Source organism: Balaenoptera borealis (assembly GCF_965194805.1).
Source record: "Balaenoptera borealis genome assembly, chromosome: 1".
Lineage (NCBI taxonomy): Eukaryota > Metazoa > Chordata > Mammalia > Artiodactyla > Balaenopteridae > Balaenoptera > Balaenoptera borealis.
The window spans coordinates 58,212,871-58,239,505 of record NC_138860.1 but is presented as its reverse complement, the minus strand read 5'-3'; the positions used below and the strand labels follow the sequence as shown (position 1 = coordinate 58,239,505).

General features: G+C 39.7%; 1 protein-coding gene across 4 annotated transcripts in view; it reads left to right on the top strand.

The window, feature by feature from the left end:
• DNM3 (dynamin 3) overlaps window positions 1-16,419 on the top strand; it is a 576,662-nt gene extending 560,243 nt beyond the window's left edge. For 2 of the 4 annotated variants that reach the window (XM_082382854.1, XM_082382856.1), the window contains one exon: window positions 16,228-16,419. In XM_082382854.1, the coding sequence (XP_082238980.1) occupies window positions 16,228-16,264 (37 nt within the window). In that variant the 3' untranslated portion in view covers window positions 16,265-16,419. Of the gene's footprint in view, window positions 1-6,916; window positions 11,829-16,227 lie in introns of those variants that run through there. The other 2 variants (XM_082382851.1, XM_082382853.1) reach the window with 1 other exon arrangement.
• Window positions 16,420-26,635: the final 10,216 nt, after the last annotated feature.

Sequence of the window (26,635 nt, the reverse complement as noted above, 5' to 3'; positions counted from 1 at the left end):
TAAAACCTGTTTTTTGAATAAATGCTCAAATCAAGAAGCAAAGCACAACACAATGCTGAAATTTAAAATGCTGTGTCCCATAATCTGTTCTCTTAGAGCAGACATTAGCAAGAGGAAGTCCTGGGTCATAGTTAGTTGCCTTTCCATTTCACCGGGAGGTGTGCTCCTGTCTGATTTATCCTTGGGGATGTTAACTCATTCATGTTCTTGAACTTCTGGTTGGGACACTGCCCCCTGCAGGTGCTGTGGAAGGCTGAGGCAGGGTAAGGAGTAATCTCAGGTTTTAGGAAAGTTTATAACGTTGTTCAGATGCCTTAAACTTTGAAAAATGATGCAAGGATTAAGTAATTCAAGAGGGTCGTGGAGAAGTGAGGCGTTTCAATTCCTGGGAAGGAGATAACTATGGGCATCTCCCAACTCAACTGATTCTAACGCCACCAGAGCCATTTTTGCCTGGAGCCACTCTAGAGCCGAATGCAGCGGAGTGCACTGTGGGAGGCGCTCTTCACAATTTTAGAAAACTCAGAAGCAGTTTTTGCTTTTGTTCTCTTTTGTTTTCTAAGAAATTCATCCAATGTAGCCCTCAAAAAGGAGGTGCCTTACTTCTTGTGCTTAGGTAGAGAAAACCCTTCATTTTTTTTTTTTTGATCTGTTTCATCAATAAGATTAAAAAGTTGTGCAAGTTGATATTAGATTCTCATGGCTCCTAGAAACCTGAGATGTATAACTCTCTCATGATCCTAAATGCAATTATCTGTAAATTAAATTTTGAGACAGTTATATCTTAAAGCTTCACCTATATCTAATAAGTAGAACTTACGGTATAAATGAAGCCTATTGCATATCCTTTTTTTATGCAAATAACTATCCTCTTAGGCAGATAGCATTCCCCTAGAAGTATCAATCTTTGAATATTTTTTTGAGGGTGTTCCTTTTTTTTTTTAAATTTGGGTCCACCTAGCTAACTAGGTTGGATTTCAATCATACCCTCTCCAAAGATGAGAGTTTGGAATGCATGGTTAGATGTGCTTAGTTTCTATACCTACTGCCATTTTCATGAGCAAATACAAGCTTCCCTAAACAAGTAGTTATTCTTCTGATGATGACTAACAAGAAAACTACCATAGCATAATATCTTTGTCTTTATAAAATAAACCTAAAACTGACCCATGCTTGAGTCTAATTTCCAAAGGTATCAAAGTATTTCTACAACCATTTCTTCATCTTTCTTAAGATCTTTTTCCACCACTTTCTCTTTTTGCTTTTACTTTATCTGGCAAGTGAAATGAATTGCTAATGAAGCAAGGACAAAATCATTTATTATGTTTTAGAACAGTTTTCAAAGCACAATCCCAGGACCAGCAGCATCAGTATAATCTGGGAACTTGCTAGAAATATCTCACCCCTTTAAAAATTCCGTGTGGGACCTAGAAACCGGTGTTTTAACAAGTCCTCTGGGGAATTCTGAGGCACTGTCCAGTTTGAGGACCATAGCCTTAGAACATGCCAACGTAACTGCCCAATAGAAAGAATCCTGGCCTGGGAGTCATGATATCTTGTTTTAAGCACAGGAAAGGACAGCCTGAGCTACATAGACCCAGTCTGGCTCACATACTTGCCAGACAGATAAATCCCACTTCCCATCCTGAAGAGGAATAAGGGCAGGGGCAGAAAAACCAAGACATTTCAGTAATCAGTGTTATGCTGATTACCAGGAAGCAGGGAGCTAGAGGAAAGGTAGCTTCCATCTTCACCCCCATGCTGATGCACCCCTGTTCAGATTGTCTCTCATCATGAATACCTAGAACCAGTTAACCCAAAGAAGAGCAGATGAAAATTTAGTTCTTCCATTCTTAGAAGAGAATCGAACAAGACAATAAGACAGCTGACGCATTCTTCTCTCGTATCAGTGTAGACAGTTTCTCCCCCACCATGCCTCCCACCCCAAGTGACCGTTTGACTTTCTTACAAAATTTGTCATTGTCCAAAATACTGCAAACGGTCCATCCCTGCAGCTACAAATGCAACTTCAAGTATTACATCTTTCCCTTTGACTTGGAAGCAGAAACACAGCTTTTCTATTGTAACCATAAACCGCCCACACACAACACAGTGTTTCAATAAACACTAAGCGATGCAAGATGCTCCATTGCAATATAATGGGTAACTTAATGAAGCCCATCACTGCACAAAGTAACAGAGGAAAATTTGGTACAAAACAAATAACTCTGCTTGGCCCAAAACAAACTGTCTTATGAGGTGAATGTCTTTGGAAACTCTTTGAATGGTTAGGAACTAGACCAATGAAATGAACCTTAACAGTAAACCTTAAATGTTTTTCTGGTGTTGAAGTTGGCAAACATCTTAGCATTACTTATTAAGAAAATTCACACTGAACAACTTCATGCTTCTCTTGAATTGCTTTCTTTAGAGATTATTGGGGGGTTATTGTTTTAGAAATAAGATGATGCTCATTTCTTACAGTAGGGTTGACAGACTCTTTTTTTTTTATAAGTAAAATTATTTTATATATAAATAGTGAAGAAGTTAGTAATCATAAGCTTTCATAATCTATGACACTGACACATTAAAAAAACAAAAACAAAAAAATCACCAAAACACTGTAATCTTTACTTAAACATTCTAAGACCGAGACAGTGAAGCACTGGAACACACTTTTTAGGGGTTTTTTTTTTCCCCTGCAATAATGGCCAATTATGCTATTGTAATTACCTAACCAAGCTATTGTAATTACCATCAGTCAAGGGTTGACAGACTCTAGGAATTTTAATTACTCAGTACATATACGGGTTACTTTAACCTGAAACCAAGCATATTTTAAAGATGTTATAATTGTTTTAAGAGAACATGATGGAAATTTTATCTTTCTTTTTTTTTTTAATCATTAATTCACCACACAGGTGTGCAATGCCTTAGGGACTCCGTTAAAGTGCTCATAATGGGGGGGCTTCCCTGGTGGCGCAGTGGTTGGGAGTCCGCCTGCCAACGCAGGGGACGCGGGTTCCGGCCCTGGTCCGGGAAGATCCCACGTGCTGCGGAGCAACTGCGCCCGTGCGCCAGAACTGCTGAGCCTGCGCTCTGCGGCCCGCGAGAGGCCCGAGCACCGTAGCGGGGAGTGGCCCCTGCTCGCCGAAGCTAGGGAGAGACCGCTCGCAGCAACGAGGACCCAACGCAGCCAAAAATAAATAAAACAGAAAATAAATAAATTTATTTTTTTTAAAAAGTGCTCATAATGGATAGGTTCTCCTGATTTATTTATTTGAAAAAAAATATTATGAGCCAAAGGCGACACTGAGTTCTGGGATACAGTGGTAAACAAGACAAAAGACCTGGCACATAGCAGAAAGTTATATTTTTCTGGTCTCCTGCCTTGCCTTCTATGTGCAGTTGCCCATTACCGTGGACCTTGTTGTGTCCCATCAACATGGTCCAAAGATTGGGGTGGAGATTAATGAGAAGTTTCTGTTCCATCAGAGTATTTCAGTCTTTCTATTCTCTGTCTCCATCAGTGAACTCCTCCATTCCACCTCATCACTTAATTTCTAGTTTCTTTAACCCCATTATAGACCTTCATTCTCTTATGACTTCCACATTTTATGTGCCACAGTTAAAATCATATTTGCCCCTGCTTTGACCACATTATTGTATTTTCAAGCTCTGAGAATATATTCTCAGAGTCTGACTTACAAAATTTTGCCTCAATTTTTCCACTTAAATGGGGTGCCATAGTAAAACCACTTGCATACTTCTCTTATCCCATTCATCTTCCACTATGAATAGGTTTTGAGTTTTTAAAAATCATGCAACATAATACAGTCCACATAGTACATGCTCAATAAATAATACATGCAATGCATAACTGGAAAGCATGTTATAGATCACCTAGTCTGAGTCTCCTGTGTCATAGATGAGAAAACTGAGGCTTAGAGAAGTTTAGTGATTAATGATTATACATACTGGCAATTGGAGCTGAAATCCACATCCTTTGACTTCTGTGTAAACTTGCTGCCTCAAATATAAACCTCTGACAAATGCCTCAAAAGATTGTATTTCTGGCCTCATTGGACCCGCTCACCTTGACCTGGTCTGTACTTTAACCTGGCTAAACATCCTTGTATAGGTACTTTTCAGTCATTCGTTTGTTTGTCTACTATTTAATAAATATTTATTCACTGCCTTCTAATCACATTATACAATGATGAATATATGTAATAAATACAGAATATGTGGTCTCTGCACTCAAGAAATTTGCAATCTGTTGGAGGACACAGGCAATAATCTAGTAAATAAATACATAATGGCAAGCAGAGTTAAGTGCTATGAAATACATAAAACTATGAAGCCATGAGGAGTGGTGGTTGGAAACTATAAGATGGTCAGGAAGTGCTGAGGAATGACATTTAAGCCAAGAACAAAAGGATCAGAAGAGAACTCAGTTTGCATTCCTTTCTCTCTTGGCTACAACCCTTGGTCAAAGCTATCACATATGCATGAAACAATTTCCAACCCACCATGCCACACTGTGCTCTGCCCCTCACTGCGTTTGTCGTTTAAGATCCACTTTTTTCAAATAAAATCCCCTAATTAAGTCCATCCCATTATTAAGCCTCTGGTAGAGTTTCCCTTTTTCAAGTTCAAATTCTGGCCAACTCTCTTGCCCCTCCTGTAACTGCTTAAATGCTAAGAATATATTTCTATAGGTTATGTGACTAATTGTCAAACTCCCTGAGGAAGAGCCTGTGATTTACTATTTATTCCAAACATCTGCTGAACAACTGAGCAGTCAAATACCCTGTAGGTGGAGTTTCCAAGAGTCTAAATCCTACATGCCATTGTAGCTTCTTTTTTTTTTTTTTTTTTTTGCAAGAGCAACGATTTACTAAAAAAGCAAAAAAACCCTCTTAATATAATGTAAAGATCAATGGTTATCACAAGTATTCATAAGTTGTTTCTTACTTCTAGGAGTAACTTTCATTTATTCATTTTGTCAAACATTCAGTGGCTGAATGACAAGCCCTGAGCTAGACACCACAAGAAAATGAAGATGAGTAAGACACAGCCCATTTCTAATCAGTCACAATAAGCATATAAACCTAATTCTAGAAATATGTTGAGATTCTACAGAAGCATCAAGATAGGGAAAGGTAGGTCAGAGAAGACTTCACCAAGGTGAGTCTTGCGGGAGGAATAGCAGGTTCCAGCAGATAAACAAAAGAACATTGAGAACATAATTGAAGGCAACACCCTGCTAAACACTCTATGAAACAACTCAAGTGGACATGACCTCTGGCCTCTGGAAACGTCACATCAAAGGAGAAAATGATGTAGGTTCAAATCCAGGACATAAGTTAAACAAATATGGCCATTTCAAATGAAAATGAGCAGTATGCTAGTGAAAGCGCAGGTGTTTTTGCATGGTCATAAGTGAAAAGGAAATTATAGGAGGATTTTTCTCAGCAGGAAATTGCCGAAACCTTTCAGGTGGTCATGGTAGCAGGTAGCCTTTCTGCAGGAAAAGGACTGACTTGTTTACTCAAATTAAAGAGCTAGTAGGGATTGGTTTAGTTTCATAACTGTGCCTATAAAGTATCTCGAATTACACTTTCAAAAACTGAGCGCCTGCTTAGTAATGAGACTTAGTATAAGAGGTTAAACTGGAATGCACCTTCCCAAGGAAACCTTTCCTCTAAAGCCTCCTGGACATTTTTCAAGTACAGGAGGCAAAAGAAACTCTACTAAGATCTATGAGTTTGTGCTTAAGTGGTCAGTATTTGTACCATTAATCAACAATATCTCTTTTGCTTTGATCTTTCCTTGACCATCTAATTTTATCTTATAGCTCTGTAATTTTTTAACATTTCATAACCATTTTCTTTAACTTTTCTAACTTCACTCCTTCATCCTGAGAAAAAATATTTGATTTGATCAATTTAGTGTGTCCAATACAGAAGAAAATTTCATGACATGACTGTAATTCCAGAAGGGTTCTTTCTGAAAAAAATCAATGGGAGAGTTTTATCAAGAAGAAAGGTTTCAATTTGCAGAATTTGTTGAATTTTGTTGGCTATAAACATTACTCTCCAAGATATGACATATAAAGTCAAGTACACACCCAAAAAAGCTTATTAATACATTTAGGAAATAAATGTATGGGTTCAGGGAAGAAAGAGTATTAGTTGGTAAAGCTGAGATTCTCAGATATAGTAATATTTCGTTATCTGGAGTTTATTCAGCAACCTCAGCTATTAGAAACACCATTACCAACCAGAAAGTGAGCAATACTGCTGCTAAGAATAAAACTTTTAGGACTCAGGCGCTCACCCTGAGCCTGTTTACACTTATTGTGGAGAACTCTAAAAGCCTTAATCTTTCTGACTTTCTACTGCCTAGCAAATTAGAAGTAAAATACAGAATAAATTGGAGAAAGCTACTGCTAAAGACAATGAGAAGTGATAATTAACATGCAGACAGGGAGAAAAAATAGGAAGAATATTACTTAAAGGGAAATAAAAATTCAAACCCCATCAGTCTCTGAGGCCTAAATACCTTATTAGTTCCTGGAGTGGGCATAACATAGTACGCTTCATACTCTGTTGACTGAGAAATATGCCGTGTATTTCAGATGGCTTTTAAGTGACTTAATATTTTTATTAGTATTGGGAGGGACGACTTCAGTTTTTAGCAAGATTTGTATGTGAAAAAATACCTCATTTTTAAAAAAAAAAATGCTAGGTGAATGAAAGGTGACAGTATTAAATTATTACAAATGGCAGCCACTCCTGCTGACCTGTCTGTGCATGAGCATGTGCGTGACGGCTCTTTCTCAGTGTCTTTGGGATAACCTTCTGCTAGATATTCTACTTGTGTCTTTACCTGTCTCTTTCTCTCTTTCTAGCCGGAGACCACCCCCATCACCAACTCGTCCCACTATAATCCGTCCACTAGAATCCTCCCTGTTAGACTAAACGAAGTGTCTGGCATGGCAATTAATTACTAATGAATTATGCGAAAGCAAAATATTTGATAACCGTTGCAGTAAATCATGAGTACTCGCATGTGTGGACATCAGTAGGCAAGTAACCAGTTTTACTAATGCATTCATCACTCACCTTCATTGCTCATGATATGTCAAACTTTTGGGGTTTGACTCTTGAAAACTGCTGACTCTTTGAGGCTTTATATGTTGTATCAACCAAAGTAGATTGTATAGCAGCCCACTACTTTGTGGACCATTGGCCTACCCTGGCATATATTTGGAATTGCTTTGACAACTTTCCCAGGTTATACCTACCAGATAGCCCATTCAATATAATTCTTAAGAAATAAGAGATGGTGGGATTAGACCTAAATGATACATATTTATTTTCCCACATTCTGTTTTGACTGACGGAAATTATGTTGTCTATTATACATGTTTCCGCCTACTCCGTGATTACCTATTTAGATCCTCTCTCCTTCCTCTTTATTTCATAAAACTGCTAAGAAGTGATTTTTTAAAAATTAGGATTCCTTAAAAATAAAACTTTTCCAGAAGCATGAGGTAGTTTGCCAAGGAAAAGTTAATGCATTGCTTGCTCTAGAGGGCTTCTCATGGCAATGTGTTTTGCTTCAAGGTAGAAGCATATTCAACAGTGAATTAAAGCTTGTTTTTTGGTAGTCAGTCAGTAAATTGGGCTAGTTTCAGAGTTCAAGGAAGAAGCAAAATATCACATCTCTAGAAGTGTCTGCACAAATGTAATTTCTTTATTCACGTATATACTTACCTCCTCACAAGTTACAGTGAAGGCTGACATGGAAAATATTTAATTTTTTATATTGATCTAATTTTAAGCATGGCTAATTATACTTTGACACTAATTCCAGTTGATTTAGTTAGTTAGTTAGCGCAAAAATGTCTCCCTTTCCATGCTAATATGTAATTTCCTAATGTAAAAATTTAGCCTACCTTTAAAACAGTTTAATGTAACTTTTTAATCTGTTCTAGGCTTTCTTAATAAATCCTGAGCCTTACTATGGGATAGCCATATTTAAAGAATGGGACCTGGAATGGAAAGAAAAGATGCCCTAGTTTGAGAGCAGAGCTCACACTCCTACAGTCGGACAACTTCAGAGTCTCTCTCTTTCCAGGTCATTCCAGAAAATAGTATTAAGACATCGAGATTTAAAGCAAATTGGCAAATTCTAACATTTCTAAAATTTATAAGAGCAGCTTAGCCTGGGGGTTAATAGTTCAGTCTTGAGGCTGACTTTTGGACTACCTAGAACTAGATCATTAGCATGTAGGAAACAGCCAGAAGCCAACCGGAATTTTGTCTGCTAACTGTTCCCAGAGAGCAGACCAAGTATTCACTGCATAGTTGTGTCCCACGACACCATTTCATATTCTACAGAAGTAAATCAGGTTTAACCAACTGAAATGCCTCCCTTTGAAAGCAGCAAACATGATTTGTATGTTAACTTTAATTTCCTGTGTAGTTTATACCCAAAGCAGACGCCCATAAAGTATGAAGTAAAACTTTTAACCATTATTAAAAAGAGAACTTGCCAAGTTGAATGGCATTGTTTTGAACTTATTCTAAAGGGTTAAAACTAGTCCACTTAGGCAAAAATCAGAGAATACAAGATTTACAAAAAGGGCATTTCAACTTTTAAATTGCAAGTGATTGTATAAAGAACGCCACCCTAAATCACCACCCTAAATCTTCTCATATCTTTTTTTTTCTCATGGAAAAAAATTAACTCTTTGTGAATGGAACAGATGTGCAAGATACATACTGTATTTTTAAAATAGTGTTGCAGCTAAGTGGAAATAAGTAAACATCCATAGTAAAATTAATAGTCTAAAATGATATCTCTTCACAAAATTCCCTCTTTTTTAGGATCCCCTTTGCTCCTTCTTTTGAATTCTCTAAGATAGGCATCTAACAGATTATATACTTCAGGGTTTGGCTTTGTGCTGTATGTGGTTTTGCGTTTTGCTGTATTTCAAAAATTTCCTTTGGTTAAAGGAAAATGTTGTGGATAACCACTGATGTGTTCTTAGATCAGCACAAACCATGTCAAAGAAAACTGGGGATTTTTTTCCCAAGTTTCTTTGCACCGATTTTATGCATCATAAACAATGGCGTTTGTCACCTTTGGCTTTTGCTCTCAGATTATCACCCCACAGTTTCACTGTCCCAGTTATCTCTTCTTGTGTGTACATTTTTGTTTTATTTTACTTCTAAGTTATTTCTAATAGAACCCAGCCTCCCCTGGAATTTCAGCAGTCATGTTGGAGAATATTTTCAGTTTACTGCAGTACTGTGTCATATGATTAGTATTAATCCCATTTCCCAAAGGGTTTGTATCCTGCTAAAAGGAGATGTCAATGTAAATGAAGTCAGAAGCTCTAGGATGTGCGGAGTGTGAAGTACAGCGTTCATATCAGGCCTTAAGATGGGAATGTCGCTAATGAGCTTTCTAAGTATTTCCCACACACTTGAGATCTTTTGTGTAACTTCATCCTGATTGCTCTGATGTTGTCTACACAACAGATGTAGCTCCATCATGTTTAGTATAATAAAACATAGGGTTTTTAGGATTTGGAAAAGTAAACTGTATATGTTTATTTGATGGGTAAATCTATTTTATTGTCACATGCTAAATCTTGCATGCTTATTGACTAAACTGGAATAGCCATTTACTCAATTGTGGACAGATGATTGAAATAGTATTGAATTAGAGCAGATATATTGCATTTCCAGAAATCATCTACCAAGATTACTCCTCTGAATATTGCTTTTAGCTGTGTTTTGTAACATAGAAGAGCAGTAGGGTCTGTTTAGTTAGCAAATTGCCTACTTGTTCAGATACAAACTCACTCTATTCCAAAACATTATAATAAAACCAAGTTCCTGTGATATAACTATAAGCCTTCTGACCTTAGAATTAAAGAGTAGTCATATAGATTCATTTTATGACTTTTTAGAATAGACTGTAGCCATAATTCTCAAATATGAAATGGGACCTAATACCAGTATGTGATAAACGTTGATGTTTTCTGTGTACACACATATTTTCTAAGCATGTGTCCCTATGTATACAGTATATACATAGTAAATTTGTGTAAGTACATGTATTTTGTGCCCCTTTGGGTAAGTAGCTTTAAAAATCACTTGTTAAAATGCCATGAGCATGAGTGTGATTGTGTGTGTATTGTATATATATGTATATGTTTGGGTGTAAATATTTATACATGTGTGTATGTGTGGGTATGAATATATTTTTTAAACTGTGCTAATACAAGAGTTAGCTTTAGAGTATTTGCCATAATATGTGATAAAAGTGGTTCATTTCTCATAACATACATGAGGTGTACAAAATTTTCTCCAGATTACATTCATTCTGAGAGGCACAAGGCTCAGAACTTCCATGACAACATGGTAGAATAACATCTACAGGCATTTGCATCTAAATTCACAGCATTGCTATCGAAGAAGAAATTATCTTTGCCAATATAGCTAGCTCATAGTAACTGTAAGATCTGGAAACCTACCTTTAAGATCTCTGATTAGAATTATAAATTATTCTTAGATTGCTGAGGTGAATCTTAAAAAGCTAAGTTTGTCTACATAGTCATTTTTTTTTTCTCTACGGTAACTGTCAAAAAATTAAAATAGAGGGATACAGCAGTATAATACAAGTAGTGGATTTTCTGAGTAAGTTTGCTTAAAATGCAGGGAAGAAGTTATGTAACACCTCAGCGGCAGGTCATCCATCCACTTTTTCAGGTAAACATTTTTCATTTGTCAAACAATGTAATTATTTGAAATGGACAGGAATCTCCTTAAGAATAAAGCTTAAATAGTAGGTCTCTAAACTATGGAACTCGATGAAAGAAGATAATATTTGAGACTCAAGCCATGAGTTTTATATCATTTCACTAAGAGGACTGCAAGCTGTGAGCTCAGAGTTTAATGGGAATGAAGCTAGATGGTTTCTAAGAAACAGTTATTCGTTCACTAGATCCCTCATTCCTTTCTTAAAAGCTCAAATGTGTCTTCTAGAACCTTCAGTCATCCTGTCTAGTTGGTATGTTTAACATTACGTGGTGCTCTGTATGGTGAAATTTTAAAAGTATTTTGAAGCATATGTAGTATATGCATTGCTATTTGTATATATGTGTAAGAATGTATGTATGTATGAGAGCAAGAGAGAGGAAACTCAAGGAAGAGTCTCCTGTTTGTCTTAAGACCTGTTCATACTGGTATTATTGGTGAGACTTTTCACCTCTCTGGTCTGGGGTTTCACACATGGCTCAGCTCAAGGCTTCATTCCTTTTTAATTTTTACCCTCAAATTCCTTAATGTAATGTTTTTTAAATTACGATAAAATTACTCTGTCTAATCTCTTGCATTGTATGTTGCCAATTTGCTAAAAATGATTCCTTCCAATCAGAAATTCCACCATTACTTGATTTGTGTTTAATTTCACATGTACAGCCTTTGTTTTGCTTGCCTGTATGTTTCTTTTCTCTCCCTTTTCTGAATCAAACTCCTCTTTTGCTTTTTTATATTAAGAAGCAGTGTACAGAAGCAAAGTCTTGCCTTCTCTGTTGATTCTTTAATTAATTGGAGCCAGAGTACTTTCCACTGTCTTCTTGGCACTTTCAGGCTTTCTTAATGCTGATATATGGATGGACTCTATGAATGGAATTTTTGAAGCAAGTTCCTAAAGCCTGTATCATTCTTGAAGGTCATGTGTACCTATTGTGAAAATGTGAAGCTGTATTTCTGAACCTGAAATAAATGATAACATTTGAAGGACTCCCCCCTTCCTCATTCTTGTATATATTTGAGTCATGTCTATGCTTATCAGTAAGATCTGAGACTTGTAAATATTTATAACTCTTTCGATCACGTTGATCCAGAATTACCAATGTGGAGAATGATAGCATTTGGCATTACTGTCATTAATTTGGGGAAGGATGAGATTTTTAAAGGGAGCAAACTGGACAAATCAAAGGCAGGAGAGTGGGAAACATTTTATTCCTGATTTGAAGTCATTGTTGTACTAAGTTAAAGAAGAACACAAACCTTAGGCAGCTGGAGGGTACAAAGTGACACTTGCCAAGAAGCACCGTGACATTTTGCTATTGAAAAGGAAGTGATCCCGAAAAGCTAGGAAACAGAAGGATGAAGAATACTCTGCCCAAATGGTAGGTCTACAGAAGGCATTTCTGACAAAAAGTAATTAAGTTCCTGACTCAACAGCTGGCCTCCATTGTTTATTCATTGGGCATTGAGGGGAGAAGTTACCCCTTTCAGTTTCCCCAATATTAAGAGAACAGAAGAGTGTTCAGTCTTACACACGTCCTTATCCTGTTTCCAGAGAATAGAGAAAGATTCCTTGTTACAAGAGTTTTGATGATAGGTCCCTTATCAACATACATAGACTCAGATTGTGCCGTCTAAAAGCAGGAGACAAGAAGGGAGTGGGAGGGGAGAAATGTTGGTTTACTTTCCCTTTGTGTTCAGGGTGTGCTCTTTGTGAAAAGATGAATTGGAAAGACTGTTGGGTTAATTCACACTTTCTGTTGTGATTTCTTTCTCATGTCTATACATCTTCCATGAGTGGAGCCATCTATGCCTTCAAAGGAAGCTTTTTAATGGAAGAAAGAGTCAGGATGCGAATCATGCTGTGCACTGTGCTGTGAGTGTGTGTCTTACCGCATGATTCTGTATTCAGAATAGTTCCTGGTAGAAATTACCAAAACCAAAGGACCTTATTGTAACTATCTGGCAAATTTCCATTTGTATTTTAAAAATAGTTCTGACATCAATGTAAGTATCTGCTCAATTAGTTTTCAAGATTCTTGTTTTTCAGCTGGAACCTTTAAATTTCATACTGAGAAGTACTAATTTCATCACACACCTGGCATTGCCACTTTTAAGACCATTTCTTGGTGTTCTTTCACACTGAGGCAGACTGATACTTAGAGTAACATGCAAGAGATGTTGGCTAAAACTACAACCTTAATTTGAAGTTTCCCAGAGTCCATTCCATGAGATTTTAATAAGTTTTACACACACATACACCAAGGATTTCTTGATTGACTATGCTTGGGAAATGATGACTAAAAATTAGATGTTTCTTTACTGGAAGACTCTATAGAAGCTTTAATATCAGATGGCAGGGCTAGTGTCTCCATGTTTCTCAGATTTATTTGACCATCAATGCTTTGTTCATAGAGCATCTCACAGGACTAGCATTCTGAGGTACATGCCTTAGGAAACACTGCTTTAGTGGCTTTAGGCCAGAGGGGAAGGGCATTGAGTGAGATTGTCCCAGTACAGACTGTCACTAACACGAAGTTGGGTGATAAAATCAAATGTCATGGCAACTGGAGCTCCCAGCTTAGGACCACCCTCCTGGAGCTCTGATGCTTGGGGAGATCCAAGGAGGTAGGTCACATAGGAACAGGGGGCGTGAAAGCAGATAGAGACAGACATGCAATGAGTCCTAGGGGGGCCTTGTGGAGGACTCAGATCATTTTCAATATTACCTTTTCTCTCTCACTCGCCAAAAAAAAAGCTCCTTTAAATTAATTACATTACCCCCATAGTATTCTTGTAAAGGGAGCGATCTAGGTTGACTTAAAAGTGAAGATAAGCAGAAAAGCATTGAGAAGAACGCTTATTCTTACTGCCTTTCTTGTCTCACTTTCCCAAGCCTTCAGGCTCACCAACTGCTCCGGGATATTAAGTTATCTAAGTGATGGGCAAAGAAAACAAGCAGGGAATGTTTTGTGAGATTGTAACAGAAAAGAAAAAAGTTTTAAGGAAGGCCTTCCCAGGGCTCTTGCCAGAGGAATGTCACCCTAGGAACAGTTTGCAGCACTGAGGTAGATCCAAGAGAATGTGGGTAATTCATCATTCTTCTTAATAATGGAGACTTTTATATATGAATTATGCCCATGTTCCACACACAGCCTTTCCTACCACCTTACCTTCCTGTTTCAGCCAAACGATTCTCCGAAGTTATTTTTCAGAAAGCTTAAGGAGGTATAACCTGAAATTATAATCTTGAGTAGGTAGAATTTGCTTGTATGGTGAATGCTAGTATGATGAGCTTTAATATGTGTTGGCAACTCAGTATCCCAACTCAGTGTTCCAAACCCAATACTGCAAGTTTTGTGTTAGAAGTGGCAATGGTATAAGGTAACTTTGTAGCCCTTCATATAAAAAGCCCCAGTATTTTCAGCACGTGACCTTCAAGCACTTCAGCACTGTGTTAAGTAATATGGAAAATTCTGGAAAAGAAATAGTAAAAACCCAAACTGCCAAGATCCATAATAGAAGTCACTCTGAGCCAGTGTATGGTGTCATCACCAGCAATGCTTTTTTGGCAACGAGAGGAAAGTTAGATACAGGATGAGTGAAGAGGGAAAGAAAAGAGCTAAGAGGATAGATGTCACTCTAGCTGTCCATGAAATATATTCCAAGACATAAAGTTTCTGATCCTGTTTCTAGACTAGAACACCAAACTAGCTCAAACAGAAAAGTGCTTTGGCATATGCTGGCAAAATGTCCCTTTTGCACTGTGGACTTGCTGTTCAGTTTAATGGCTCACCTCCCCACCCTGCTGAGGTAATTAAAGTGTTCTAAAGCCCCTTCAGAACTCAGAAATAGTTTCTGTTTGCTGGGCAGGTGATAAATCTCATTGAGCCTGACAGGAATTTAATTACACTTTCTTCATGAAATCACCAGGGATAACCATTACCTGGATCTCTAAAGCTAAAGGCTTGCAGACCCCCCCCACAGTTGAAAGGTTGCAGACCAATAACAGGTTCTTCATCATTTAAATGGATAGGAGGCCTCCTTAAGTTCAGCCAGCTTAAATTGGCCCAAAGAAAAATTGGTCTTGGACTTTGGGGAAGGTAAGGTTGTTTTTTACTGCTGCTCAGAAATAGCCCAGTCAGTATGTCTCCATTAACATCTCATAGAAGATGAAACAGAAGTTTGCTTTCGTTTTTGCTTTTGTTTTTTTTGTAGACTTCATTGCTCCACTCACTGAAGTGTTACAGAAGTAAGATGGAAGTGAGTATGTTGTTGAACACCTGGCTGAGTAGCCAAAAAGAAGTCCCACAGGGAGTAGGGTACTGAACTAACCTGCTGTTCTATGGCTTGCTGTAATGTTGAGCTCATTACCAGTTGGGTTAGAAAGAGGAAATTAAATGTAGACTTCTGCTGGAAACCCGTGGGAAAGCTTCATTGGGCCTGCTGTTTTCCTACTTACAGAGCTGTCCATTGCCATGTAGCGTTTACTGTATCTTCCCTAGCAGCCCATCATCCAGAGAGGCTGATGTCAAAACGAAGCAAAACTCTGGATCCTTCTTTCACCACCAGTGGGCCTGACAAGATGCAGGCCAGGCTAGGGATACGGAGAAAGAGCCAGCAAACCAAATTTCATTTACCCTGGACCTGGTTCAGAATAAATAAGAACTTCGGTTGCACCTAACTCTAAGACAGAGGGAAACCTTACCCAAAGTCTTTGGGGTCACCATGGAACATAACATAGCCTCATAGTTTGCCTGGGCCTGGAAAGGCTATCACATCAGGATTTCACCTGAAGGAAATTCTTATTTACAAATCCTTTTCTCCAAGATCGACCCCAGATATTTTCTGCATTGTGATTACATTGCTCATTTGATCCCTTGCCGCCTTCTACTTTCCCTCATCTTAAAGAAATCTCACCTGTCATATTTCTATATCAACTCCCTCTCCCCCATGGAGATTTCACAACATTTACTGAAATCTTTGGAAATAACCGAATGTCACAAAATCAGGGTTGGGAAACAAATACTCAAGTTATAAAGGTATGCGGCTCTTGTACTGTTCCCAGTTCTCCTGAATATGATTGCGTGGATTTATCATTCCATGGTACAAAATAACAAGGTTTTGGCGTGAGCTCAAATGGCTCATACCTAGCACATGGCTGGAAGCAAGGAAACATCCTAGGAGCTGCTCACTATGCCATGTGATAGTCTCTCATTTCCCCTGCATGTCTGCATGTTTTCTGTCTGATTTGAGTTTGATTTTTGTGGGATATTTATGCATGCTCTTATTTGGATTTATTTTCTAATTTAAACATTGTTTTCTTCCTCTGCATCTGTGTTTTTCTTTTTCTTTTGTTTTGTTTTGTTTTTTGTTTTGTTTTCACTAGGCGACCCCCTCCTGCAGTTCCCGGACGACCATCCTAACCCCCATCATTCATCTCCTTTTGTTTCCGACAATATGTCTATACTTGGTATTTAAAAGCCTTTCATTTGCACTATATGTCATATGTACATAAAAACTTTTATTTTTGATCCATGTCTATAATAAAAACAAAGTTTATTCTATATAAAAAATGAAATGTGTTGTTTCTTTTTCTAAAGAAGATCCGAGTTAAAATAGGAGTTTGTTTCAACTAAAACCACGTAAGGTGAAAAATACATAATTTGACCTTTTAAGGTGCTTAAATTGAAAATGATTGATTTTAAGTTCTTAAAGCATTGTGATTGGGGATGCTATTTGGTGGAGAAAAATAATCTATCTTCAGTTGAAATGTCTGTCCAATAGAAGAGTGAAACAAGTAAAAATCCTGGGTGTCTAGAAAAGACACAGAGGACTGAATAATTTCAATCTGCCCCCAGGAATCCCATTAATAATTATTATTGCACCAAGACCTTTTTTCTATTTTCATTATTTTTCTAGGAGATAAAATATGTATGATTATGGGAGAAATTGTTGGTCTGAAACACATCAATCTCATACATTCTATTTGGCAAATTCAGGGGAAAAAACACATCATTTGAATAAAAGTACAAGACAAGGAAATGTTGCCACCTTGAGAAGATTCTTAATGATGTCAGTAAAGTGCTGGAAGAATAGAATCTATATGAGTTTTGGGGAAAAGATAACTTGTTTTATACTTTAATCCTCAAATGGTAATTCCAACACTGAAATTCTAAGCTATTGTTAAAAACAAATCCCAAAGATTTATCCAAATAAAATGTTTATTATTAAGGTAATGTAGTCCATCCTGCCAAATACGAGATCTGAAGGCTCCCTAAAGGTTTGAGATTTAATTCAGAGTTTTCTTTTTGAAGATTTACTTGGTCTAAATTAAATTTTAAACGCACCGCGATGAAGAGTGGCCCCCGCTCGCCGCAACTAGAGAAAGCCCTCGCACAGAAATGAAGACCCAACACAGCCAAAACTAAATAAATAAATAAATAATAATTAAAAATGAATATCTGCTTATAAAAAAAAAATGGGGGACCCTCACTACCAATGCCCTTTCTCTGGGCTGTAAAAATCTTTTTTAAGGACTATTTTCTCCTCCCCAAAATGCAGAAGCAGTTTATTTCTCAGGTGAAAATTTTCATATGGCACATTACGTTGGTGTGTACTTGCATCTCAAGTTCAGTGACTGCGAGTTAGAAGCGCTCGTGACTAAGGAAATTCAAAGGCGCCAAAGCTGGGGATCAACAGAAGCTCAAGTTCACCTGGAGGCGGCTGAATTGACGCAAAATATCACACAGCACGCAGTTTGTTGCCCTTCCCTTCACCTTCAGTCCAGGCATTTAATTCCTTTTCATCAGTATTCTTATCGGGTAGCATTCTCATCTGATAGCATTGCTCATCCCAACAGACCCAGTTTTCCTGGATTACATCACACCACCTCCGCAAACACAGAGGTTGTCAACAGGAAGGTTTTCGCCAATTCATCTTTTTTAAGTGTTTGGTACTTTTCCACTTTGTCTTAAACTTGAACTTATTTTTATGTGCAGTGTTACACCATTTAGATGTTTAAAACTTAGACTGACCTGATGACCATGAGAAAGTAAGGCTTGAGTCAGAGCAGAATGAAATGATTCCCTGGCAATCTTACTCGGTCTCCTCAACAACTAGGTATGGCCCCTTCCTCACATTCGATAGGCGAGAAGAAAGGGGGCCTCCTCTTCGAATGGGAGGGGGAAGGAAGCAGCCTGGAGTAAAATTAAACTATGCTGAGGTTTGTTCATATTTACTGCTCATAGTGTATCTGTGTTTCATAACATCCCCTTCCTCAGCTCTCCCACCTCCACCCTCAATATTGGATAGAGAGCTGAAGAAGTATAGTTGAACTGTACTGACTCAGGATCTTCGGGAGAAACAAACCATTATATCTTTAGTAAACATAATATTTCTTAAGTATTCTCATCCCTTTATTTATGCATCAAACATTTCTTGAATTCATAAGAATGTCCTAGTTACTGGGAACACCAGATAAGAAACAGGATAAAAGTAGCTGACAAAATAGCTAAATAAGCAATTCCAATATAAGCTATAACAGGAGAAAATTTGGGTCCTTTTTTCCAGGGAGAACTGTTACCGACTTCCATGCTGACGCAGTTATTTGAGTCCTAGAACCAGATTATCTGCTTGACCCAAAGCCTGCTAACATTCCAGAATGTGGTGATTTTGACCTCTGACAAAGAAGGGAACAATAGAACTTATTTCAGCCAATCAGAAACCAAACTTTTCATTTCTAATGGAATAGTATAAGACTGAATCACATAAGTGTTGGTTGAGAAAGAGAGAGTGCTATTGAAAATGAAGTAGTCTGTTAACTTTGCTTTGGCTTCCAACAAACAGGCTTTCGATTTAGAAGATACCCTGTAGCAGTCTCCCACTGGATGCAGTGAGGGGAATGAGAATCCCCCCCGTCTCCAGCTAGAAACACCCAGGACACCTAGGAGATGGAGAAAAGAGAACTAAAGGTAGGAAAAAATAAAACGTCCCATGCTTTCCTTGGGGAGTTCCACTGTTAAATAAGTGTCTGTAAGCCTTGAGAGCCACATATACACGGAAAGGTGTTTCAACAAACATCCTAGAAGTTGAAATCCAAGAGGAGATAAGGAAATAACCTCAGCTGTTCATGTACAAACATGGATACCTTCGGTGGGTTCAGACCCTGTACCCTTCAGTACTCTTTATCCCAGAGTTTGAAAAAGACTGTACTTGCCAACATCTGTTTTATAACTCGGCACTAAGTATGATTCTTGAAAAAAAACTCAGAAAATGGATGTTGGAATCTTTAGTCCAGTTCCATGAGATTCACAGTCTTCACAGCTGTGAGTCCATCTTAAAGACATGAACCTCATCCACAGAAAGAAAAGATTGCTGAAAAAGAAAAAAAACTTCTATAGCTTCTTTTATAATACTACAGAGTCTATATCTGAATAAATCAAATGGAGCTTATGCTACCACATCACTGTATGTCCCCCATTTAAAGAGACATATCAGCTGCCTCCACTACCATAATATATACCTATTTTTGTTTGTTTTTTTAATACTACAAGTTTCTATCGAATTGCAATACTGTCAACATTTAAGATCGGATGGCAGGTTGTTGGATGAGTCAAGACTATAAACTGCTACTCTCGAAGTGTTCTTAATCTAATCACATTTTACAATACTTTATATCAGGTTTTGATTCTCACTGCAGTTCACATCTTCAGTGATCCTCTTGAACACAAGCCATGAGCAGGCACAGAATAAAGAAAGCCTTAGCCTCTGGCCCCCAGGAGCCAAAGAGACTTAAGGATCCTCAAGACAGTAACAGAGAAGTCACTGAAGTGGGTCCTCCCTCTCAAAACAGCTGCTAACAGACTAACAGAGGATATTTTTTTTTTTTAAACATCTTTATTGAAGTATAATTGCTTCACAATGGTGTGTTAGTTTCTGCTTTATAACAAAGTGAATCAGCTACAGATATACACACGTTCCCATATCTCCTCCCTCCCGCATCTCCCTCCCTCCCACCCTCCCCATCCCACCCTCCAGGCGGTCACAAAGCACCGAGCTGATCTCCCTGTGCTATGCGGCTGCTTCCCACTAGCTATCTATTTTACATTTGGTAGTGTATATATGTCCATGATACTCTCTCATCCTGTCACATCTCACCCCTCCCCCTCCCCATATCCTCAAGTCCATTCTTTAGTAGGTCTGTGTCTTTATTCCCGTCTTGCCACTAGGTTCTTCATGGCCTTTTTTTTTTTTTTTTTTTTTTCCTCACAGAGGATATTTTTGAAGCTCCATATAACACAGTGGAAAAACTAGCCTTTCAGATTCTTTTTTTATTATTATTATTTTATTATTATAATTATTATTATTATTATTTTCTTCCCCCAGTCCTCCTCTCTGTGGCTGTATTTCAGTTAGAGCCAAGGAGATACTTACCTCTGCCTGCTGCTTTTTTCTCTTTTAAAGACAAAAATACTCTCAGCCTTATACACAATAGCTGCCTGGGGCCTAAAGATCTGTTTATTCTGCAATTTAGAAAGAGTGGGAGGCCCACGGTGTTCTCACCGACCGGAGTCCAAATGTTCCTTGGGCCCTGCACAAGGCCACGGGGCTGTCCTGGAGCGTGAGCCGTGTGCCAGCGGAGCTTGAGAAAGTAGAAGCAACTCCTCAAGCCAGCTCTCTCAGGGGCCCGAGGGGACAGTATCCCTGACCTCAGCACTGGTAAAATCAATGTGCTCCAACACCCCAGCAAAAGTATGGTCAAGAGAGTGGAGAGCTAGTCTGTTTAGGGCACAAGACCTCACTCAGGCTGATCCTGGGTGTCATTTGAAACCCAGGTGCCAATTGGCACTGGATGGTGACAGAAAATGCCATTTGCCTTTCTAAGCCCCTTCCTCTGGCACTCTTAGCCCTGCGGCACCTGACGGGCGCGAGGAGGCACCAGTACCGTGGAGTTGCCAGGCCCCAGGTGCCGAGCAAATGTTGGGCTGTTGGGAAACAGACTACCTTATCTCTGGGGAGTCCTCCTGTTAATCACAGTAATATAGCTGGGAAGAAAAGGGTGTTTTGATTTGGCTGGTGATTGCCACTGTTCCCAAGGTAAACAAGCCAATGTTAATTGCACCTGTGAGTTGTAAAAGAAGAAAGACACCAAAAGCAGTGGCATGGTCTAAGCTAGCTCACTCCTACAGAACTTCAGCTGTTTCTACTCTGCCTCTCACCTGCAGCTGAGCTCGCCAGCGCCCTCTCAGTGGTCAGAGAAGCGTCCCTCCTCAGGCCTGATGGTTCCCAGGACCTTGGTCAAACCCTGGCTCTCACTTCAGCTCTGATCACTTTCCCCAGAATCCAACTTTCTAGAACACTACAAATGGCACTGCCCCACTGTTGGAAGTTTGCATGGTTCTCGGGAAATTAGTCATTAGCCCCACAAGGCTCTTGTCAATATGTCCATTACCCAGAGAATCAGCACATGAATTCCATTAGGGAACAATAAAAAACATGTTTGTGATGATATGAGGATGCCTGCACACTAAGACCGCACCTCCTCTGAGGTAAAAAGGAGGCCCCCAGAAATCTCCGCAGCCCTACCCACCAACTCTCATATTCTCATCATCTGCCTTAAACCCGCCGGGACTTACATGGCTCTTTATCCCAGCCTAGGTCAGTCCGCCAAAAAGCCCTAGACTGCTGGGTCGCTGTCCTGTATGGAGATTGCAGTACATATCTATTCCACGCTCTTCTCCCCCCTCTCCAACTTCTGAAACCTTTACCCTGTACCCTCTATAATTCGCTGCCCATGATCAGTAAACTTCCCCTAAATCTTCAGCCTGTCCTCTGGATGTGTCCGTCACCTTCTTTGTCTAACAGGACGGCTCTAAGCATACTGCTTTCCGGGCAACCTTCTCCAAAGGGGGTGCTTGTCTCCCACAGCCCTTGTACTGCTGAGCCTCACGTGGGGTAGGTATCCTTGTTTTTCATTTTTGCTTTCAGACCATTCTTCCTCCCTCCTCCCTAAAACCTTCAGCTTTGAACCTCATGCACCAGATTATAGCACATACCCCTCATGGTTGCACTTATCTACCAATCTCCAGTTCATTCTCTCTTATTTCTTGATGATTTTAGCTCCTGTTTCCCTGTCATTCTTTCCAGTACCACTCTTGTCTTAATTCTTGGGGATTTCTACCTAAGTGTAGGTATTCCTTCCAACACCGCCCCCCATCTCACTTCTCATTTCCTTGGACTTCGCTCCTCCAATGACGTTGCCCTCCACCCTACCTCAGCTGCTCACTCCCAAAGTCATAACCTTGTCTTTATCTATTCTCTGACCTTTACTTCCTGTCTTGCAAACCCCTTGAACCTCCAATCCATTGACCTTTGCCCTGTCCCTCTCCTCCCTGTCCTTCACCCTTCTTGAGGTTCACTCTCCTTCTTACCCAACTTAAATTCCACGGTCAACCATTATAATCAGGCCCATGCATAGCTACCGTTCTCCCTTGCCCTTCTCTCAATCTGATTAATCACCACCATGGGTAAATTCAACTCTCCGTCTACTCTAGTTTGCACTCATGTAGCTGTACGTGGTTAGGAAAATACACCCACACCCACACACAACCAAGCTTCACTTTAAATTCATGACTACCATTCTCAAGAGAGCCCTTACTACTGCTGGGCAATTATACTAGGCATCCCTAGTTCATTCACTCTCCCAGTGTCCTGAACTGTTTCATACCTCCTCACTTCATCACTTCCCCCTTACTCTCACATCTCAGCTGATTCTTTGCCTCCTACTTCCCTGAGAAAATTGAAGCAATCAGAAAAGAATTTCCAAAGATTCCCATCACCTCATTTATCCACTAACCATCTACCCACTTACCAGCATCTGTATCTATATTCTCTGCCTTCCCACTATACTACCATAGATCAACTATCCCTTCCCATCCTAAAGCCAGCCCCTCCACTTGTGCAATAGATCCCATCACCTCTCACCTGCTCAAGAATATGCCCCAGCAATTAATTCTTCCCTTTCTCACATCAACTATTAATTTCTACTGTTTCATTTCCATCAATATACAAACATGCTGTCATTTCTCCTATCTTAAAAAAAAAAAAGTTTCTTGCCCTCACCTCCCCTTTCAGTTTTTGTCCTATTTCCTGTTTCCCCTTTGACGTAAAACTTCCAGAGAGTTGCCTGTACTTGCTGCTCCAATTTCTCTTCTCTTATTCTCTCTTAAATCCACTTCATATAGGTTTTTATTCCCACAACTCCACAAAAAAAATGTTCTTTTAAGGGACACCAATCACCTCCTCCTTGCTAAATCCGATGGTCAATGCTCAGTCCTTGCTTTCTTGATTTTTCAGATTTTGATCTGATTACAGTTGATCACCCCTTCTTCCTTGAGTCATCTGCACTTGGTTTCCAGGACGCGAAACTCTTGAATTTCCTCCTGCCTCAGTGGTTGTGCTTTCCAAATCTTTTTGCTTATTCTTCTCTCCAACCTTTTACTTTGGATTTCTTAGTCCTCTGTATATATAAACTTCCTTGGTGATGTCATCCAGTCACATAGCATTAAATGCCATTTATATACCAACAAGTCTTAAATTTATATCTCAATCCCATACATTGCTCCTACAACCCAAACTCATATCTCCAACTCCCTACTCAACATTTCAGCTTGGATGTCTACATTTCACACCCTACATGCCCCAAAGTGAACTCCTGATCCTCCTCCCCAAAATCTTTATCCATATCCCCTTGGCCCCCGTCTCAATTGATGGCATCTCCATCTTTCAATTTGTTCAGGCCAAAAACCATAAGAGTCACTTAGGATTCTTCTCTTGCATCCATACCCTACATCTAATATGTCAGGAAGACCTTGACTCTACTTTCAAGTTATATCTAGAATGTGACTATTTTTCACCACTTCCTCTGCTATCACTCTGCTCTGAGGCACTGTCATCCCCCGCGTGGATTAATATCAGAGCCTCCTAATGCTTATTTCTGCTCTACTCTTCCCCACAGCAACCAGAATGAGCCTGTTAAAATTTATGTCAGATCATGTCCCTCTTTTTCTCCAAGACCCTCCAGTGTTTCCCATCTCAGAGTAAAAGCCAGAGTCCTTTTAATAGCCTACAATGTCTAGGTGACCCAGCCTCCCACTTTCCCTCTCTGTCCTCCTCTTCTGCTCTCCTTTATCACCCCACCTTGGCCACTCCTGGCTATTCCCCAAACATGCCATGCGGTCTTCTGCCAGGGCCTTTGCAGCAGCTCTTCCCTCTGCCTGGAACTCCCTTCCCCTGAGAATCTGGATAACTCCCTCACCTCCTTCCAATCTTTGGTTAAATGTTACCTTTTCCATAAGACCTACTCTGACCCCCTTACTGAATACCATTGCTGCTTTTTTCTTCTTTTTTCAATAGCATTTGTTACCTTCTGCTTATGTTTGTTGTCTCTCTCCTCCTGCTAGAATGTAAGCTCCACTAGGTCAAGGAAATTTGTCCCTTTTACTCGTAGGTGTATCTCAAGCACGCAGGACAAACAGTATCTGTCACGTAGTTAATGTTCAGTAAGTATTTGTTGAATGAATAAATTTCTGAGGCTAAACATCATAAAATGCGAATGGTAGAAGTGAGTAGCGGTGGTCCTAGGTGGACAATACATTTTTAAATAAATAGATGTTGGGCGAAGAGAATAAGGGATAAAGGGGATGATGAGGGGCTTGATAAAGCATTAAAAGCGACTGCCTACCAGTTAGCCTTTAGCCCTAGGTGCAATTCAAGACACATTGAATTTCATTGTAAAAGGGAACATCAATAACTTCCACAAGATGGCACTGTGTCCAGTCCTGTTTTCCCGCATTCGAAGGGTTTGAAATATTGTAAAATTGTGTGACTGATGCCCTCTGCTGGCTTGTTTTTGTTTTTCTTGACCTTGAGCCTTTGGCTTAACGATGTAAATGATGGCTCCATATGCTTCCTTGAACATGCTCTATGTGATTCTTACATCCATAATTTAAGCCAGCTGGCCAAAAGCACACTCAAAAGTTTATAGTACTGACACAGCATACAGGCATAACACCGACACCGATTTGATTGCCACACAGAACCACCGTGGTGTGGCGACACTCAGATCCCTGCACGGCATTCTAGCCGCATGCCAGTCATGCATCACGCCAAAAAATCAAGCACACGTGCTGCCTTGTGTCTCTGCCTGTCATGCATCCTTCCATCTCAGCTGCAATCCCTGGTACCATTTTGGAAAGATGGGCAAAACTGCCTTCCCATCCCTCCCTCCTTGCTCTCAATTGCCACCACCACCCTCCAGCCTTCCTTATAACTTAGGGTGACAAGAAACAGAGCTGGGAGGAAGGGGTACATCTTCTTATTACAGGCAAGTATTTGACAAGTTGGGATTTTAATTCCAAAGCTACCCTAACCCTCTCCCCTTCCCTGCCCTCCCCCACCTGCCCACATACACACGCCATAATACTCTCTGGAAATTTAGATCATTAATATCCTACTTGCACCCTTTCGGTGTGGTTTAAATTTAAAAGACTGACTGGATTACTATACTTAAGTGACAGGTAACTTTCCCAAGAACTGTCACATTAGGTCATCCCAATTGTTAAGTAGGCCTGCATCCCTATGCCAGCAGCAACCCAGAGAAGAAGCATGCCGTAAGTGAGCCTCATCATCCTTCAGGCAGCAACACCTAAAGGCTTGGGATTTCTTAACATTTATCTATTTGTTTGTTTGGCTGTGCTGGGTCTTAGTTGCGGCATGCGGGCTTCTCTCTAGTTGTGGCACGTGGACTCTAAAGCACGCAGGCTTACTTGCCCCTCAGCATGTGGGATCTTAGTTCCAAGACCAGGGATCGAACCCACATCCCCTGCATTGGAAGGCGGATTCTTAACCACTGGACCACCAGGGAAGTCCCTTAACACTTTCTTACAAGACAGTTATGGCTTTTTTATGTGCATTTTTTCCCAAAAATTTTTGGAACCCATTTATATCCCTGGCTTGTGAAACTTCTTAGACTTACATGTAGACAGTGTATAAAATTATTTTTTCAGGGGCTTCCCTGGTGGCGCAGTGGTTGAGAATCTGCCTGCTAATGCAGGGGACACGGGTTCGAGCCCTGGTCTGGGAGGATCCCACATGCCGCAGAGCAACTAGGCCCGTGGGCCACAACTGCTGAGCCTGCGCGTCTGGAGCCTGTGGTCCGCAACAAGAGAGGCCGCGATAGTGAGAGGCCCGCGCACCGCGATGAAGAGTGGCCCCCGCTTGCTGCAACTAGAGAAAGCCCTCACAGAAACAAAGACCCAACACAGCCAAAAATAAATAAATTAATTAATTAATTAATTTTTTTAAAAAAGCACTAGGCTTCTACTTTCTAAAACAAAAAAAAAAAAATTATTTTTTCATTTGTCTTAAATTTCTCTGTTCAAATTTCAAAGGGTGTCTCCTCCTATAAGTCATGATTTGGTAGGCAAATAACATCCACTTTCACCCTTAATAGTTTTATAGAAATGACTGTATCTCTTTCGAGGCTTCCTTCCAGGCTGTGGTGTTCTATTCTCTAATCCGTTTTTGTAGGCCAGCTTCCTTTCCCTCTGATTCCTACCATTTTGGTTGTTCCAGTTATCCTTCTGTGATCTAATTCCACTATAGCCTGGTTGTGAGGCAACCAACTCTGTACAAAGAATTCCAAACACAAAAGCACTGGATTCTGTTCTCAATAACCTTCTAGATAATGCCCAGAATTCTGAACCAATGTCCTTCAGATACTACACATGGAACAC